The sequence below is a fragment of the Drechmeria coniospora genome, chromosome 02 (assembly GCF_001625195.1).
Source record: "Drechmeria coniospora strain ARSEF 6962 chromosome 02, whole genome shotgun sequence".
NCBI classification, from domain to species: Eukaryota; Fungi; Ascomycota; class Sordariomycetes; order Hypocreales; family Ophiocordycipitaceae; genus Drechmeria; species Drechmeria coniospora.
Genome location: NC_054390.1, coordinates 7654612 through 7672626, shown reverse-complemented (window position 1 = coordinate 7672626; position 18015 = coordinate 7654612). Strand labels below are relative to the sequence as shown.

The 18015-nt window shown below is 54.4% G+C and overlaps 4 protein-coding genes and 1 non-coding gene across 5 annotated transcripts; 4 read left to right on the top strand and 1 right to left on the bottom strand.

Annotated features, from left to right (window-relative positions):
* The first annotated feature begins 1573 nt into the window (after positions 1-1573).
* DCS_t61 lies at positions 1574-1645 on the top strand. Its single transcript has one exon. It is a non-coding gene; the product is annotated as a tRNA-Arg (tRNA).
* A 1124-nt stretch (positions 1646-2769) lies between these two features.
* On the top strand, positions 2770-3837 carry DCS_05223 (geranylgeranyltransferase beta subunit; the record flags this gene model as incomplete). The annotated part of the gene is made up of 2 exons (XM_040802529.1): positions 2770-3133; positions 3191-3837. The coding sequence occupies 2 exons, from the start codon at positions 2770-2772 to the stop codon at positions 3835-3837; spliced, it is 1011 nt and encodes a 336-aa protein (XP_040657562.1).
* Positions 3838-5461: 1624 nt separating this feature from the next.
* DCS_05222 (uncharacterized protein) lies at positions 5462-7471 on the top strand (the record flags this gene model as incomplete). The annotated part of the gene is made up of 6 exons (XM_040802528.1): positions 5462-5821; positions 5878-6255; positions 6306-6537; positions 6583-6628; positions 6687-6865; positions 6927-7471. The coding sequence occupies 6 exons, from the start codon at positions 5462-5464 to the stop codon at positions 7469-7471; spliced, it is 1740 nt and encodes a 579-aa protein (XP_040657561.1).
* A 761-nt stretch (positions 7472-8232) lies between these two features.
* DCS_05221 (uncharacterized protein) lies at positions 8233-11661 on the bottom strand (the record flags this gene model as incomplete). Its single annotated transcript, XM_040802527.1, has 2 exons — positions 8233-10769; positions 10842-11661. 2 exons carry the CDS (start codon positions 11659-11661, stop codon positions 8233-8235), a joined length of 3357 nt encoding a protein of 1118 aa, XP_040657560.1.
* Positions 11662-14031: 2370 nt separating this feature from the next.
* On the top strand, positions 14032-17785 carry DCS_05220 (Fso1-like protein; the record flags this gene model as incomplete). The annotated part of the gene is made up of 3 exons (XM_040802526.1): positions 14032-16460; positions 16539-17227; positions 17289-17785. 3 exons carry the CDS (start codon positions 14032-14034, stop codon positions 17783-17785), a joined length of 3615 nt encoding a protein of 1204 aa, XP_040657559.1.
* Between the last annotated feature and the right edge of the window lie 230 nt (positions 17786-18015).

The following is an 18015-nucleotide window of genomic DNA, read 5'->3' as shown; positions in this document are numbered from 1 at the left end:
CTGTAGTCCTGGCATCTAGATTCGAAGCAACCAAAGACCCAGTGCAATGCCTCTCAGTTAGTGTGCGCTTGACGGTAATAATACGTGTGCATGTACTCGCCCGTTCTGCGGTATGATGCTAGCATGAGCATACCAACAACGTACCGCGTGCCGTCCGTCCCTGCCCTGGATCTGAAACGCCCCGTAACACGAGGCCCGGTATTGTGCCTTGTCGTTGCCGGAAGCGTGGGCCCGGACCTTCTCTCAGGGGGGTCCAGTCCACCAAAGCAATAAATGACAGGTACTCTCGCCTGCCTCTGAGGACCACGTTTCGTTGTGGTATTTCTCCGTGCTCGACTTCACCACTCGCCTTGGCCACTTTGCTTGGTGCTCCGTACCTCGGTCAATTCGTAGCACGCTGCGGCCACCAGCGTTTAATTTTACCTGTCCGCGGCACGGCCCCTCATGGCCATTGCATGAATGAGCTCTCGCTCGAGTGCCATGTGCGATCGAGAAGCAACCGTGTCCAAACGCGGCTTCGACAACTCCGGAATAGGTAAAGCCCTTGAGGCTTCGGCTTGAGCATGTTTGGCTGGCCCGGTGACTACTTCACGAAGGGCCTGCAATCACCTTGAAAATTTATTCACGGCAAGGGCTCGGCATTGTAGCCATCATGACAAGCTCCCAAATTCATTCGAAGCTCGAGAATTCCAAAGAACCTCTTCCACCTTCCGCCCCCTGTTCCGTGTCTCCCGGCCTGGCTTGACTGCGGATTGATAGACATCTCCGACCTTCTTGCGCCTCATCGTACCTCTGCCAGTACGTACAAGTACGAGTAAGTACGTACTACCAAATGATACCTAACACGTTGTACATGTACTTGTGCCATTTGTGCCACCTCGGAAGGTGCCTACTACTTGTACTTACTCCGTACAGTCGTAGATAGGTCACTGGCTGTCCTTGAGCTGCGTTAGTGCCAAGAAGCGATACTGCTACATACCTAGTAGTAGCAGCAGAGCAGGTATAATTAGGTACCTTATGCCAACCTGTTGGCAGAGCTAACTACAAGAGCTTTGTTCGCGAAGGAAAATGCAGATACATACTTAGGCACACTCACTGTGTCTGTGCATGTACATGTGTACTTACAAGCATACTTGGACTTACTGTAAGTACGGATGTGCTGTACTCTTCCCTCCCTCCCTCAGGTGCTGAAGCGAAAGTTATTACTGTTATTACTCCGTACTACTCCGTACAAATCATCGGCTCCACTTTTTACAATCCTACAGCCTTCATACTTCGCACTCACTGGCTATCCCAAGCATCAGCCACTAAGAACTACTGTACTACACCGCGCAAATTGAAATCCCTGGAGCTGCAAAGGGAGCAATGTGCACATGCGATACAATATTAAAGTGTCTCCCGTATCCCACTCTGTTTTGGTGGACTCGGTTGTGCCTTACACCTTCCCGCTTCACATCACATTTGTCGTTGAGGTAGGACACCTGGCATTGGGCGACCAAGGAAGTATCAACTTGGTCAAAATCTCCAGTGAATTCTTATACTCTGCTCGGTCATCTCAGGCTCGTCAAATGTTGGTCGCGTGGCCCAATGGCAAGGCGTCTGACTACGAATCAGGAGATCGTGGGTTCGACCCCCACCGTGACCTTTCATTTTTGCGCTTCCTGACGTTGAATCGCTCTGTTGGCATCGATTAAGCTCTATGCTGTTGTTGATTTCATTTTTTTTTGGCATCATGCCGCATATTGTTGGCGGTTGGTTGATGAACTCGGAACAACAAAATTGGACTGCGAATTTGGCCGCAAGCCGTAAATTATAGGTGTGGCATTGAACACCTGACCCTTAATCCTTCTCTCCACCTGATTATATTAAAACATTGCTGTGTCACCGCTCGGCCTCAAAATTCACTCGCAAGAAGAATTCATCTCCGTCATCTTGCGAGGTGGCTTTCACATCGATGGTGCCGCGAGTTCTGAGAGCGGTTCGCAACCGCATGCGGGCAAATTACCAGAGCACTTACCCGGTAGGAGGTCCTACAACTGGGAAGTTGAGATTGCCATCTACAGTACATGTACGGAGTACATCTCTTGTACTCGTGTGCTGCCGAGTGCTTCGTAACACGGCACACTTGTGAATGCATTAGCACTCACGGTTAGCGGATTACTGATACACTTTGCGCGTGATCCCTCGTGCCCAATAATGGTCATCATTAATCCGTCTTGAGGGTGGCTAATGTATCGAGCTTAAATTTTGGCAAAACTGAAATGCGAGCTTTCGCGTCATTTCGGAGTATCCAAGAAGGCCAGACCGATAATAATACCCACTGGGAAAATGCGAATCATCTGGTACATTATGACAACTGCCAGGCTCCCATTACTTACGTTGCACTGACAGTACCGTTGAAAATTCCAGCGGCACACGATATAGCTGTGGTAAATCACAAATATCGTCGAGTACCTTGTTTAAATTACCAGTTGGAGGGTCCGATGTACTTACAGAGACTTCATTTGCCAAAATTGCAATAATCACTAGAGGAAGTCCGGGAACCTACGGAGTAAGTACTTGCACAACCACATGTACTTACTGTAAGGTGACAACCGAGAGGCCACATTGTGGCCCGGGCTGGAGTGTGGCTGGTGGAGCTTTGTAATGACATAATAACGGCACAAGCCTGACCTACAGTAAGTACACTCGCTGTGCATCCTTCCTCTTACCAGAACGGTTTCCTCACGGGGTGAGTACCTATCGAACCCACCTTCACGATCTGACAACATGGCTCAAACCGAAAAGTCACCTGGAGAGCGCAAGCTCGCCACAGAAGCCCATGTCAGATACATCCAAAGCTTAGACACGCGACGGGATGAGCTGGACTACTGGTTGACGGAGCATTTACGTCTCAACGGTGTGTATTGGGGCTTGACATCGCTCCATCTATTGGGACGACCAGAGGCCCTCCCGCGCCAAGAAACCATCGACTTTGTGCTCTCATGCCAGCATGAAAATGGGGGGTTTGGAGCTGCTCCAGGTCACGACGCCCATATGCTATCCACAGTAAGTGCCGTGCAGATTCTTGCCATGGTGAATGCTTTCGACGAACTCGAAAGCCGAGGCTCCGGCAAAGCCACCGTCGGCAAATGTGAGCTTCCCACCTAATATTTACCTCATGTCGGCATCTCACTAACCCCAAACTCAGTCATTGCAGACCTGCAGGACCGGGAATCGGGAACCTTTTACGGCGACGAATGGGGCGAGGATGACACGCGCTTTCTCTACGGTGCACTGAACGCCTTATCGCTCCTTGGCCTCTTGTCCCTTGTCGACGTGAACAAGGCGGCTTCTTATATAGCGTCGTGCGCCAACTTCGATGGGGGCTACGGCGTGCGCCCGGGTGCCGAGTCGCACTCGGGCCAAATCTTCACCTGCCTGGCGGCGTTGAGCATTGCTGGACGGCTGGACCTTGTCAACGAGGAAAAGCTTGGCAGGTGGTTGAGCGAGAGGCAAACTCCGGGAGGCGGCCTCAACGGCCGGCCAGAGAAGACCGAAGATGTGTGTTACAGCTGGTGGGTGCTGAGCAGTCTCGCCATCATCCGCCGGACGCACTGGATCGACCGTGACGCTCTCGTGCAGTTCATTCTCCAAAGTCAAGATGCCGAATTGGGTGGCATATCCGACAGACCTGGCGACATGGTGGACGTTTGGCATACGTGCTTCGGTCTTGCAGGACTCAGCCTGCTCGGCTACCCTGGCTTGGAGTCGGTTGATCCCGTATACTGCATGCCAAAACGAACCATTGAACGGCTAGTCGGCGCCGGTGGTGCTGCGATAGCTCAACGTGATTGAGGGCAAATCCTGCAGGACCTATGCGAGGCATCTCTTCCTGGGCGCTTTGCTCCCAACCCACCCACGCCACCCTGAACATCATCTTACGAGTCGAGAGGAGAAGGACTGCCAGTCTAGTGGAAGAATCGTTGGGTTCTTCATTGGAGCCGCCTTATCGGCGGCAAGACTGCCTTCTGGCGCTGGGCGGCGGGCGGCGGCGTTTCTTGTGCAGAGAGCAAGAAATACGGCAGGCATGCTTTCAGTACAACGAGCATGTCGTCTGGTGGCTGGAGATGGAGGTAGTTCTATCAAATCCAAGTTCCGTGTGGCATTCGTCGACGCACCTTGCTAACATTGATCAGCGTCGTCGTACGCGACCGGTTGCCATTATGATATAAAGCACATCAAAGCCAATCGCTTCATCAACCTCAAGCCGTCCCCGTATTGAATTTCACCCATCCTCAGGCTGGAAGTCCAATCTTGATGCGCCCGAGGCTGCTTGGGGGGTGCTCGGGTGTGCACGTCCTTGAGACGTCGTCGGTCCGAGGAGGTTAGGATGAAAGCCATCAAGAATCTGTCCCAGGACGCAGCCGTCTGGGAATCAATCAGAGTGGCATCATGCTGTTTATGCTTCGCGAGATGATGTGCCGTTGACGCTCTGTGAAAAAGATGCAGCGCAAGATGCAGCATAGGTAGCTCAATTCAACCCTGACCCTGCTCTTGCCACCAGTTCAGCTTGGCGGTCATGAATCAAGTTTTCCAACGTTGCGTTCAGTTCCCTGGCCGAGATGATGCATCCCGGAAGCGGCACTCAAAATTTTCCACATGGTTTTGCTAACAATCATGGACTGACCGCTTATTCACGACGAGTGGAGCGCAAGATCCGGGGGCTCTCTGAGGAGCCAGCAAGGAAGGAAGGGAGGGGGAGAAGGAGCAGAGGATCTGCCTGGTGCTCAAAACCTCAAGCTCGACCACGTTCCGCCTTCTCTACCCCTCTCGTTCCCGTACCTTGTACCCTCCTCTCCTCGTCCCTCTCCTTCCACTCCTCCTTCGTCCACAATCTACACTCCTGTCTCCCTTCGGGGGACCGCTTTCTTCATTGGAGAATCGATAACCAGCTTGGTACCTGTGCGAGTTGGCTGTGGTTCTTGCCCACCGACGAAGCCTCGGCACGCCAGGTTGAGCTCACGATCCCGTGACGCAACGACGTTCCGCTCCATCTCGTCCCCTACGACGACCGCAGGCACCTTGATGTGAGCATCCCCACGGATCGTGCCTGCATTCTCCGCATCGACGGTCTCCGTGGAAGCGAGCCTTGTGAAGCCATTCTCTCCGGAGTAGGTTCAGCTTCCATCTCGTCTCTTACCTTTGCCGCTGCCCTTCCGCGTGGTCGTCCCCTCTTCCTCCTCCTGGCTTGCTGATAGATGAGTTGCTCTTTTCAACACCAATTGCTTCTTTGCTTCCCTGGCTCCCCCCAATACCAACAGCACCCTATGCTCCGCCTTTCTCCGTGCTACCCCTTTCCTGCCCCCTGGCCGCCCATGACGGTTGGGCCGACGCTTCGTTGACAGGGTCGACTTTTGGCCGTCAGTTCACCCCCGCAGCGGCAACCACGAAGGCATGCCCCGCGTTGATGATGGCAAAGATGGCTAACTTTTATCGTCCAGATATGGCATCGCTTGCCTCAGCTAGGGGCAGCACGTCCAGCACGGCAAGCAAGCAGATCCCACTGCAATGCTCCGTCTGCCCCGAAAGACCAAGCTTCTCCGATGTCTCGCACCTGCTGACACACATCGCTTCCAAAGGCCATTTGCATCATGAGACGCAGACGAGGCTCAAATCCCACCAGGATGGCCGCGCTTCCGCCGCTTTGCAGGAATACGAGCGCTGGTACAAGGCGAATGCGATCGAGAGTCTTTTGGTCGAGAGAATGAGGGCCAAGCAGCTGAAGGAAGCGGCTAGGAGCAAGCGCGTGCGGGGCGCGACTCCGGCACCGGTCTTCAAGGTTCGCCACAGCCTCCATCGGCTGTTCGAAGTTGGCCTTCTAACGCAGGTGACTAGGCGAAGAGGAAGGCGAAGCGCTTGGCCACGTTCAATTCCGCCAAAGCCGAGCATGAGGATTTTGCCCAAAACTTCCCCTTGTTCACCAACTTCTTCACGCCCTCTGACAACGAGACAGAGAACCAAGACGACTACCTCCAATGCAATGACATGCTCTCTCTCAAAGGCCAAGTCTGGCCCGGAATGGGCAAGATGGATCTCGCCAACGAGGACATGAAGCGAACTCGAAATCAGCGCAAGCCCAACTCGGTCATTGAAAAGATGCAGAGAACGTCTGAAGGCATCGAGCCCACGCAGGTTGTCATGACCTCGGACTTTGAAGTCGAAAGAGTCAAGGGTGTTTACGATAGCTCTTCTCCTATCCCTGGTCAGGAAGCGGTCAGTCGTGACCAACTGCTGCCGCGTGGTATAACTCTAACACTGGGAAGACACCCAAGAAAGTGACGAAGCCGAAGCGCAAAAAGCCTGCACCCCTTACCGAGATATCGGGCAACGTGCCTAGGGCTGCGACACGTCGTTCGGGCCGGAACGACCTTGCCAATGGAAACATGTCTCAAATCAAAGCAGATCACGACCGAGATACGAGCTCTGATCTGACGCCGTCGCTCGGGGCCTTCAGACATAGCCACGACGTATTTCGTGACGACGATGGAGGCCAAAGTATGCCATTCTCTCCCCTGCTGGATCTATTTCTGACATCCACAGGGCTCTATGAAGATCGTTCATTCACACCCACGCACCGGGATCACAAGTATGCCTGGTCATGTCCGTCAAAATCGGATACCTCCGGACGCTAATTCTCATATAAGATTTGAATCTCGCGAACGACTCGGTCTCCATACGCTTAACTCAATTTCACACTCGAACTTGATGTCGCCGACCCCTTCATCGCGAGACGTCTCCGGTCGACTTCTGCCGCTGCGAGAATCGCATCGCGGACGAACGCAGACCCACATGTATCTTGGGCACAGTAACCACATGGCTTTGGGTAAGCATCTGCCACGTATAGCATGAGAGGTGGATGCATAGATTTGCTGAACGGGCTCAAGGTTCCCTCCCCCAAGGGGAGGCGACGTACGGGCTCAATGACGCCTCGATGTACGAAAACCCCGCCAGACTTTCATTCAACTCGAACGGTCTCTTCAACCCCATCACCCATGATGGATTTCGCGTAAACCCTACGAGCCACCTGCAGCAGCAAAAGCACGAGGACTATTCTACCTGCTCCGCCGTGGACCATCTCTCCAACCCAAGCAACAATCATTTCCTCGTGATGTCTGAGTCGAATCCTCTGTTTTCCCAAGATCGCCTCTTTCTTCCACCATACACCCAGCCTGCTGCTGGCCAGTCCCTATCTTCTCTTGGGTTCACGCCCATCAACAACCGTGGTCGAGAACACGGCCACACGGCTCCATATGACCCGGACCAGCAGCCCTCCATGGCAAACGTCAAAATGGAATCCCAAATTTGCGACGGAATCGAGGGCGAAAGTCCTACCGGCAAGCAGTCAAACTTTGGCATGTGGAATTCTCAGGCACAAGACCGCGGCGTTGTGCTACACGAAGACCTCAACGACGAGGAACTGGACATGTGAGGCAATCCACTCTCACCACTTTGCGACGCGACGGAATGGCACACAGGCTTAGCCGTTCGGTAAAAACTTTTAAATTCTGGCAAAGCGACTTTGGTCATTTCCCAATACCCGTGTAAGAGCTGATTCCGCAGCGCATGGAGTCTCTCATACCTTGGAACAGCATGGCAGCAAATCACTTGGGTGTACGGAAGCACCATACGGAGAGGAAGGTTCTGGCACAAACGGAAACAGTCGCTTTTATTTGTGCGTAATTTTACCAACTTTATCTATCGAAGGCTAACTTCCTGCAGTGATCAATACTACGGATCGAGGTTGGGCCAAGACGAGTGATGAGGATGGGAGAGCGATGCACACAAGCATGTGCGTAGCTAGGGCTGTGAGAAGGCGCGGCATCATCTACTTCATGGGAAGTCAGTCCGTGCATGATATCAATTCATATGAAGTGAAGGGCATTCAGGCGACCCCCTGTTTGTCTGAGGAGGGAGTGTGAAGTGACAGGTCTTTGGTGGAACTAATGCGTCGGAAGTGACGGTTCCATGCTTCTCTTCGGGATTGGCCATGTCGGCCGAGGACGATTCGAAGACTCATGAATGGTGGGCGGTGGAATTTCACTTCGGCATGATTGTTGATGAAGGGGCCAAGAGAGCACATGAATTAGATCAAGAGGATGCTATTGTCTATTAAGCACGCTATACTCGACTAAATAGCACATCCGCTCTTCGTATGCATGAACAATATGAGGCGTCCAGCGGACTGATTTGTTACATTTGCTCAATGGACGCGATGAGTTGTTGCAGCTGACCTGGTTCCCCTTCCGATAGTACGTCGTTCAGGGCATGACACGCCCCTTTCAGTCGACGCAGTTTCATATCCATCTCCATATCCCTCGACTTGCCGGCCGCCACGTCAATGACCTTTTTAGGAATGTGTGCAAGGCGGGCAACATTTAGTCCGTACGATCGGTGGGCGACACCTTCGCCTACTTCGTACAGGAAAGTTACCTTCTCCTCGCCATCGGCACCTTTGTCCGCATTAAATTTCATATGCACATTTGTCACCCCATTGATGCCGTCAACGACGAGAGCCAGGTTCTGATAGTGCGTAATAAAGAGGGTGAGGCAACGTGTCTCGGTAACGACGTGCTGAAGGACAGCCTGCGCAATTGCAGCACCGTCGTGGGTACTCGTACCGCGGCCGAGTTCGTCTAAAATCACGAGGCTGCGGGGGGTCGCAGAGCGAAGGATGTCTGCGGTTTCAGAGACTTCGACCATGAAGGTCGACTCGCCAGCGAACAGGTTGTCGTGGGCGCCGGTGCGTGTATAGATGGCGTCGCATAAGGTTAGGGACACTGCGTCGGCGGGAACGAAGGAGCCGATTTGGGCGAGCAGAACGATGAGGGCGAAGGCGCGAACAAAGGATGATTTGCCACCCATGTTCGGTCCCGTGATGAGGTGAGCAAGCGGCGAGGGGTGCGCGAGGGTGGTTGTGAAGGGTATGTAGCTCGTCTCAATCATCTGTTCGGCGATTGGGTGTCGCCCTTGGGAAATTGAAACAGTGGGCTCTGAAGACGAAGGCAGAAACGTCGGTTTGGAGTAGCCAGGCTGAGAGGCGACCTTGGAGAGCGAGAGTAGACAATCGAGAGTTGCGAGTGACGACACAGCGTCGCGAAGCGGCTGGTAATCGACAGAAATTTCGGCAAGAAGGTCCTGGAAGGCTTTGTCGCATGCCGCAGCGAGGGCTTCGCGGTGCTGGTCGCGCTCCGAGATGAGACGGATGACTTCTGGGGTGTGAAATCTAGAAAGCTTCTTTGTGCCGGAAATCTTGCTCCAGGAAGCAGGGACATGCTTGACCTCGGTATTTGGGACCTCAATAAGATACTCGATGCCAGACACAGTGACGTACTCAACCGTCGACTTCCTGATCTTCTCGGCGGCGTGTGAACGGTGGGCGTCCAACTCATGCTCAACATGGGCGATGCCGAGCTGGTGGTCTTGCATATCTTCTGTCTGGTGCTGGTCACGAAAAAATCCATACTTGTCATCTTTTCGCGCCGACTGGGGATTGATGCGGTCGAGATATGAGACGACTGGATCGAGCAACTGCGGCAGGGCTTTGATGGCAGCGACAAGGGGAGGAGAGTTGAACGGCAGATCCGAGGACGATTTGACCCTGGAGTAGTGAAGGGCTATCTTTTGCAGAGTTTGGAGTACGGAGAGGAGCTCTGGCCTCGTGCACTTGCCGTAGTAGATTCGGATGAGGCTGCGCTCGAGGTCGGTTTTGATGCTAGAGAGTAAGTGCCCCAACTCATCCACGGGGGCTGTGGATTGCTTGTCTAAAAGTTCCTGCACGGATGCGAGTCTCTCCTCTAGATGGGCTCGATCTAGCAAGGGACGGCCCACCCATTTCCGAAGAAGGCGCTGGCCAAATCGTGTCAGTGTCTTGTTAACAGCCCAAAATAGACTGCCCTTTGCAGAATGATCGGTAGAGTTCCGATAGACCTCGAGGCTCTCGAGCGTGGTTCCGTTGATAAGCATGTGTGACTGTGTCTTGAAGCTCTGGAAGTACTTGGTCAAGTCAAAGATGTGTTCCAGGCCGTACTCCTCGAGGTGGCTGACCATGGCGGAGAGGCAGATGGTGACCAGCTCCGGCAGCTGCAGAACCTTGTCAAGCAGGGCACTCTGCGAAGGGTCTTTTACTTTGTCGGCGTAGAATTTGGTAACGTGCGAGTACGCTTCGGCAGCCATAGTCTGGCTCTTGGCCACCCGTTCGATGCGACTCCGGTCGCCGAAGATGTTGCTGCTGGTGCCAGAGAGGTGCTTGACCAGCTTGTCGGTGCCCTTCGTCAAGTCGCCCACGATGAGGAACTCGCATGGGGAAATGTGCAGAAGTCTTGTCTCGATCTCGCTTCGCATGAAGCCATCCTCAAAACTGTCGAAAATAATGTCGCCCGTTGCAGGCTGGACGGCCAGAATACCGACATGGACTTTTTCGTCGGTTCCCGAGCTTTTGGATTTCGATTCGGTAATGCAAAGAAGATAACCGCCCGAGGGTGCTCCGTCCGACTGCTGATCCAACTCTCCGTTCTCGTCAATGAAGGTGCCTTTGGTATAGAGGTTGGTAAGCTTGCGGACGAAAGGCGTATTTCGGTTGTCGCCCGCCTTCTTCAGCGCCGCGGTCTCGATCTGGCGAACAACGCCAACCTTGTGTCCTGCAGCGACGAGTCGTTTGGCGTGAACAGCTAGCCTGTGAACAGGAATGCTGGCGGAAGCAAAGCGATCGAGGTGAGCCTCGGATGGGTCTACGATTCAGTCAGCTTTTGTGCGGCCTGTGATGGGCTCGCAAGGGAGCGCTCGCGGGTTGGGGGACGTACGCTCGTCGTACCGCATCTTTCCTGGTATGCAGACGATGCTCAATTCCTTGGCCGCTATGCGTGCGTCCTCGCCGAAGAATCGAAACTTGTAGCCAACCTCAACGATGAGGACGGTGTCCATGTGTTTGTGTTTGATGTCGAGAAACTGCACCTCCATGGGCGTCAACTTGCCTGCTTTGGCACCCTTCTTCTTGGCCTTTGTTGGGGCGCGAAGTTCTTCCTCATCGGCATCGGCGTCAAAATCACCTTCTTCATCGCCGTCGCCATGGGTTGGGTCATCTCGCAGAGTGGCAGGCCGCTTGGACATGGCATCCGGATAGCCCAGCTTCTTGACGAACTTCTCATGGAGCTCATTGTTTCGCCGAATGGTTGCCGGGTCATGCTCGACCACCGCAGCTCCGGTGGCGATCGTGGAAATTGATGGCTGGTACCGGTAGCGTTCCGCAGGGGACGAGTCAACGGTGTTGGCGTCATTGCCGTCCTTCACGACGTCCTCTGACGTCGGGGAATATGAGGTGCTTTTCTCCACCTCATTATGATCGCCATCAGTTCTGACTCTCTTCACTGATGGCTCCGACGCTCCGTTGGCACTGTCAGCACCCTCACGAAGTGGTCGTTTCCTGCTTGGCGGCTCATTGGTTGGTGAGGGTTGACTCTGTTTCTGGGGAAGGGGGCGTTGCCCATTGATCGATTTTGGGGAAAAGAATGAGGTCAAAGACTTCTGCTTCTTCTCCGGAGGTTTCGATAGGGGTGTCATGGTGGTGATGTTGGCATGAACAAAGTTTCTCAGACATTGTGGGAGGTACCTGCCGTACTTCATTCACCCAGCGCTGGAAGGTCCAGCGACGCGTCAGACGCGTTGAGTGGCTCCTGTGGAGGGCACGATTCGCCACTGCCGTCTCATTTGCAGGTGTGCTCTACAAGTACTGTGCAGCACTGTAGGTGTACTTAGTACAGTAAATACAGTACTCCGTACTCCGCATAGTAAGAACTTCCCCTACTCCGTACTGACAAGTGCATTTGCATACTAATACCTAAGTAAGTATTAAGTAGGTATACTCCGTACGGAGTACTTACTGTGCAATTGTTCATCGTACACTACAAGCATTATAATACTGGCATCACCATGAAGTGGTGCACTACTCCGTAGCGCTCAATCTTTTCTCGAGCCGACAACATGCATCTGCAGATGTCTTCAAGACATGGCCACGATAATGAGAATATATGTAGGACATGCTTGTGCATGAGAGGTATTCAGCACAGTTAAATTCCCCCTGGATCTTGCCGTATCGACGAGAGATTACGTGTTAATTATCCTTTCGCATTTACCTTCTTGCTGGCGGAGCCAGATTTGCACTGTCGGTCTTCCAAGGGAAAGGGCTGGTAGGACGGAGCATGCAAGGACTCTGTACTCCGTACTCCGTACTGTACTTACGTGTACAGTAAGTGCGTTGGTACCCGTACTTAAGTATACTGGTAACTGTACTTGGAAATACGAGTACTGTAAGTCTACAGTGGTTGGTAAGTACTGTAGGGTGTACATTTGTTTTATACGTACTTAGTCAGTACCTACAGTACAACTACAGTAGTGCATGTAATCGAGTCCAGCGACTTGCGACTCAGGAGCAGGTTGTGGCTGTGCATACAGACCACCCCGCTCGATGCCAAACATAACACATGCGCAAGTGCAATACACTGAATTCTCTCGTACACTTATGGCACACTCGTTTGTCACAACATTCACAAGTACCTAGTATCCAGAGTGCTTCAAATCAGATTGAAGGCACGGCGTACATTCACGCTTCCTGTGCGAAATGGCGTAAGCAACTATGGCTTCCAACGCCATGGCCGCATCTTCGGCGATTGCGAAGCCGTACGAAGTACTTGTACATACAGCCACTCGTACACGTACAGTACACACACGTAGGTGTACAACTAGGTGTACGGAGGATATTCCGTACACTTATTAGTACTGTAAGTAGTTGCATGCACTTACTCTGTACCAGGTACAGAACACCTACTTACTACTTAATTAAGTGCGTGGGAGTGAAAAGAGCGTAGCTGTGCTCCGTAGTTGTACAGTAAATATGGTCAATAACAAGAAATACGAGGCTGAGTCTAGAAATCACGGCAGCTGGGTCGCAGAGCTAATCTTGGCGTTGACCCAGTCATCGGGCCCGTCCACCAATCAACACAGCTCAACCCCTGGGGTACCTGAGATACGGTGCCCCTGCACCTAGTACGGAAGCCAGTGAGAGGCCAGTGGGCACCTCTACTTTGTTAGCAGCCCAAGGCCGACGACCACAACACGCAGAACTTTTGGGCCTTCGCCGCCTGTTATCCATCGCCTGCCAATTGCTTGCCGCCGAGTCCCCTGGACCCCTGCTCTGCCCCGCCATGTTTGGTGGCATCGATGGAATTCCAGCTGGGCACAGACTGCAAAGTACCGACTTTCCTTGCTCTTGCTCCTCTGTTCTCCGCAAGGACGCAGTAATTCGTCCACAGATGCATTGGGCACTAATACTTACAAGTAGAGTACAAGTACTCCGTACAGTTAGTACTTGCTGTATTTACTTGTACTACTAGTAGTAGCAGTACCAAGGTTGGCAAGGCAATTCATGTACTGTAAGTACTTGCCATTGTATGGGTTACGGAGTACTTGCCTATCAAAGTATCCCCTGAATATTGCATCTACAAGTACATACAAGTACTCCCTCCATCTACGGAGTACTTTCCTCCGTCGTCATCACTGCTCGTCTCCTCCTGCTCCTCTTTCTGCTCCTTCGTCTTCTCCATCGTCGTGGTAATATTCTGCTCTCAACGCCTGTTCCGGACGCCTGCTTTTCATGACACCCACTGAGCGGCCTGTTCTGCGATCCATCGTCCCGTCCCGTTTGAGACAACAAAGAACGAACCCCGCCCAGGACCAGGACCCAACCAGACGCAAACTCCAAGCTCGTGATAGGGCATCGAACAGCCTGTCCGTCGTACAGACATCTGCCCGTCCGCCAACTCGTCTGCCACAGGGGCGACCATATCATAGCCCTACCGGCCGTGTCGCCGCCCTCGCCGCCCGGCGGCCCTGACATTGGCCTCGACTTTTCCATCAGAGCCACCAGTGCCCACTGCCCCCGCCTCGACGCGGTCTTAACTTACCGTCCCCAGTTGGCCCCTGTGCGAGCAAGGGACGATGGAAGCCAGCCGCGGCGTGCGCGATGAGGAGATGTTCTTCGGCAAGTCTGCGCCAGACAGCTACGACGATAGTCCGGTAGTCGAACCGCTACGGATCTTCAAGCCTCCCGGGCCTGAGCCGAAGCCTGCCGTCGATACCGTTTGGTCATCCTGCCAAAGAAAGCCGTCATTCCCTCTGCCACCAGGAGCCTCAAGCTCTGCTGCTCCGCTTCCCTTCCCAGACGACGACGTACGTAGACCGACCCCTCCAAGGCCCTACGGCTCTGCCTATTCCAGCGTCACTTCCCCGATAGATACCTGCCAGTCCGCGGGGGAGAAGAAGCCCGGGCTCGCCGAGAGACGAGGTGCCTCGCCCAAAGTCATTCATTCACCTTCGAGTCCAGATGCGGATCATGGCCTATTCGCAAGGCCTCTGGGGGAGCAAAGTCGTCCCGTCGCTTGCAACACGAACAAGCCAACCTATTCAACGAAGCCGTACTATCCTCCTCCGGGCGACGGCACCGCGACCAGCTCTGCCGCCTCTAGCAATGCGTATGCGCCCCAGTTGCATCCCGGAACGATGATTGCCAACCAAAATCACGCCCCAGCGACGAGCGACCAGGGCGTGAGTCGCTTCGCTTCGACAGCTTCCATTTCAACAACGAGGGCAAGCCGCGGATCGCCTCCGCCACCGGAGACCCCGATAGACCGACCAGCCGTTGTTCCTGGCGGAAGCATCGAGGCCCGCTATGCAGCCTCGGGCATCGCGGGCGCTGCTACCCTTGACAGCCTGCAGGCCCATCAAGCTCAAAGTGCTGCCGCGGCGCAGAGGACGGCGCATTACGGCAACATGCCGCCTCAGGCCCAACCTCCCTCTCACCGGCCATGGACACCCACAGAGTCCCCGGGCCAGGCCCCAGCAGGCCCCCCGACGGTATATCAGGGGTCAAATCCGGTCTCGAGTACCGATTCGCGACCAGCTGTCAATTCACCCCAGCCACATGAGCAGCAACCTACCCATTCGTCGGGAAACCCCACCGTTCAGCTCGGCGTCTTGGAGCAGGACTTTCAGAGGATGAGCACCAAAACGCCGCCCCCGGCGTACTCGAGCGTAAACCCTGGCGGACGACGGACTTCCAATTCGAACGAGAAGCAACGGCCACAACAGCAAGCAGCGAGGCCTGCTGCGGTGCCTTCACCCGCATCCAGCGCCTCGCCGCCGCCGCAGAAACCAACGGCGACGACGGCAGCCGCAACAGCAACAGCCGCCGCAGCGCTTGCTTCGCCTGCGCTTCAACATCCAGGTCACCCCGCATTCGCTAACGACCCTCGGCCCGAGCAAGATACTTCATCGTCGCAGCTGACGGCGTCGACTCCTGCCCCCGTGGCACCCAGTCCCCTGTCTCCGCCCCCCTTGCCAGAAGGCTGGATGGCTCATTTAGATCCGAACTCGGGTCAGTACTATTACATTCACCTGGCCTCCCAGGCCACACAGTGGGAGTTCCCCAAGGGCCCCAACCCCATTCAGCATGAACAGGCAGCACCGCTGTCTCCCACGACGACGAACACGTACGGAAATCCCTTGGTTTCCCCCATGTTCGGGAATCAGCCGCTAGCGTCGCCAATGATGACCCCTCACACACCAGGGTATGCCGAAAGTATCATGAGCGCTTCTACTTCACAGACACCAACCGCCGCCGGCTTCTCTGGGCCGCCACCGAGCTCTGGCGTCGAGATGTACCGCGTTCAGCCGACGAATGGCGTGTACTTTGGTCCGTATCTTCGCTATGCTAACATGGACGTCGAGAAGGGACTATGGCATGGGAGCATCCTGGTCGTGACGGATGCGCCCCAGCCTCCCACGATACATATCCACAAATCCGTCGACCTATCTCCGAATCCACGGCAGCTGCAGGCTCGCATCATTCACACGCACCAGCGTTGGTCTTTTTACAAATACGAAGTCCATCTTCAAATGGGCGATGGAGGCACTGAGAGATGGACGTACGCAGTCACCTCCCACTTGGGCTGTACGCGCTATGAGTTCGTTGTTGCTGGTCGAAACGAGATGGGCTGGCGGTTCATTGCCCACTCCGGCAACGACTTCGCCACCGGCACATCCCAGAATGACAGGGCCAGGCTCGGCGGTGTCGGGTTCATGTGGAAAGATGTCCTGCAGAGGAATGTAGAATGCGGTGGCTTCCACGTGCAGCTCGGCCTGGGCGATCAGATCTACGGAGACCGGCTGTGGAAGGAAGTCCCGCTGCTGAAGCAGTGGCTGGCCATGAGCGGCAGGGATAACAAGAAGGGTGTGCAGTGGACTGCTCGTCACGAGGAGGATGTTGGGCACGCCTACTTTCACTTCTACACGAGCCACTTTGACCAGCCGTTTATACGGGAGGCCTTTGCTCAGATCCCCCACGTCTTGCAGATGAACGACCACGACATGTGAGTAATGACGCATCTTAAACGGAGCCCGGCTCGTGATTTCGCTACTGTTTGAATTAACATCGAACGCTTGCTCAGATTCGACGGATACGGATCCTACCCGGCGTACATGCAAACGTCGCCCATGTTCCAAAACATTGGCCGCATCGCGACAGACATGTATCTGCTGTTTCAGCATCATACGACGGCGGAGCTGATGCGAAATGTTAGCACGGACCACGATCTGTTCACCATCACCGGCACGGGCTGGCACTTCGTCAAGCATCTGGGACCTGCTCTGGTGGTCGCCGGAGCGGATTGCCGCTCGGAGAGGTCTCAGGTTCGAGTTTTGGCTGGACCAACGTACCAGGGCATTTTCCCCAAGATTGCGACGCTGCCACCGAGTGTTCAGCACGTCATCTGGATGGTCTCGGTTCCGTTGATATATCCAAGACTGGACACGGTCGAGAGCTTGGCGAACACGGTAGCGGCCGGCAAAAAGGCGGTCAACACTACGTACAACATCCTCGGAAAGGTAACCAGCTCGGTCGCCGGTGTCGTCGGCGGCAAGGAAGTCGTCGCCCAGGGCTTCTCGCAGGTGAAGAAGGCCGTGGGAAAGACGGGTCTGATGGGCAACGTCCTGAATCAGTTTGGTGAGCTCGACATCCAAGAAGTGCTCAAGGACATGTGGACACATGAAACGAAAGACTTGGAGCGGACGTATTTCATCCGGACCCTGCAAGGGATTGCCCAACAAAAGGGTATTCGCATGACTTTCCTATCCGGAGGTATGTTTGAAGGAGACATAGGCTTGACTGGCGGTGCTCTGCTAACGACGACGCTTCGCAGATGTCAATGCTTCCGGCGCTGGCCTCGTTCATGATCCTACACATCCCGGCGACCACAAGACCATGTACCAGATCATTTCGTCCCCCATCGTGGGAGCTCCTCAGGGCGGCTATGTTCTCAAGATGCTGCATAACCAGAAGACGCTATACGTGCCTCAAAATGGCCAGAGGTCGACGCACGAGGTGTCAGACACCAAGGAGGACATGATGGAGATTTTCCACAACGACGCTAGCGGAGCCACACGTGAGATGAAGAAGCTGATGGGGAGGAGGAACTACGTTTCCCTGGTCGCCTTTGACCAGGAGGCGGCGAAGCAAGCAGGACCCTTCAGCCCAAAACTGGGCGGCAGCAGCCAGCAGCAGCAGCAGCAACAGCAGCAGAATGACCTGACCAAGTTGAGCATCGCCGTGGATTTTGTGGTCCAGGGAGACGGCGCGTTTCAGGCGACGACAAAGTACGGACCAGTGGTGATACCACATCTGGAGTACGGAAGGTGAAGGATGAGCGACGGCGCAGCACGGAGGCGTAGAGAAACCGAGTTGGAACGGAACCAGGGGATCAACTGCATAGTGGAGGTTGATTGGATAATGGACGCACCGAGTGGCTGCCCAGGTTGCTGTCGTTCGGAAATCTTGCCGACGCATGACGACCTAAGCTTGATTTCGTTATGATGTAAATACACTGCAAATATTACTGATGACTTCACGAAGAGCGGCGTCCACCGTGG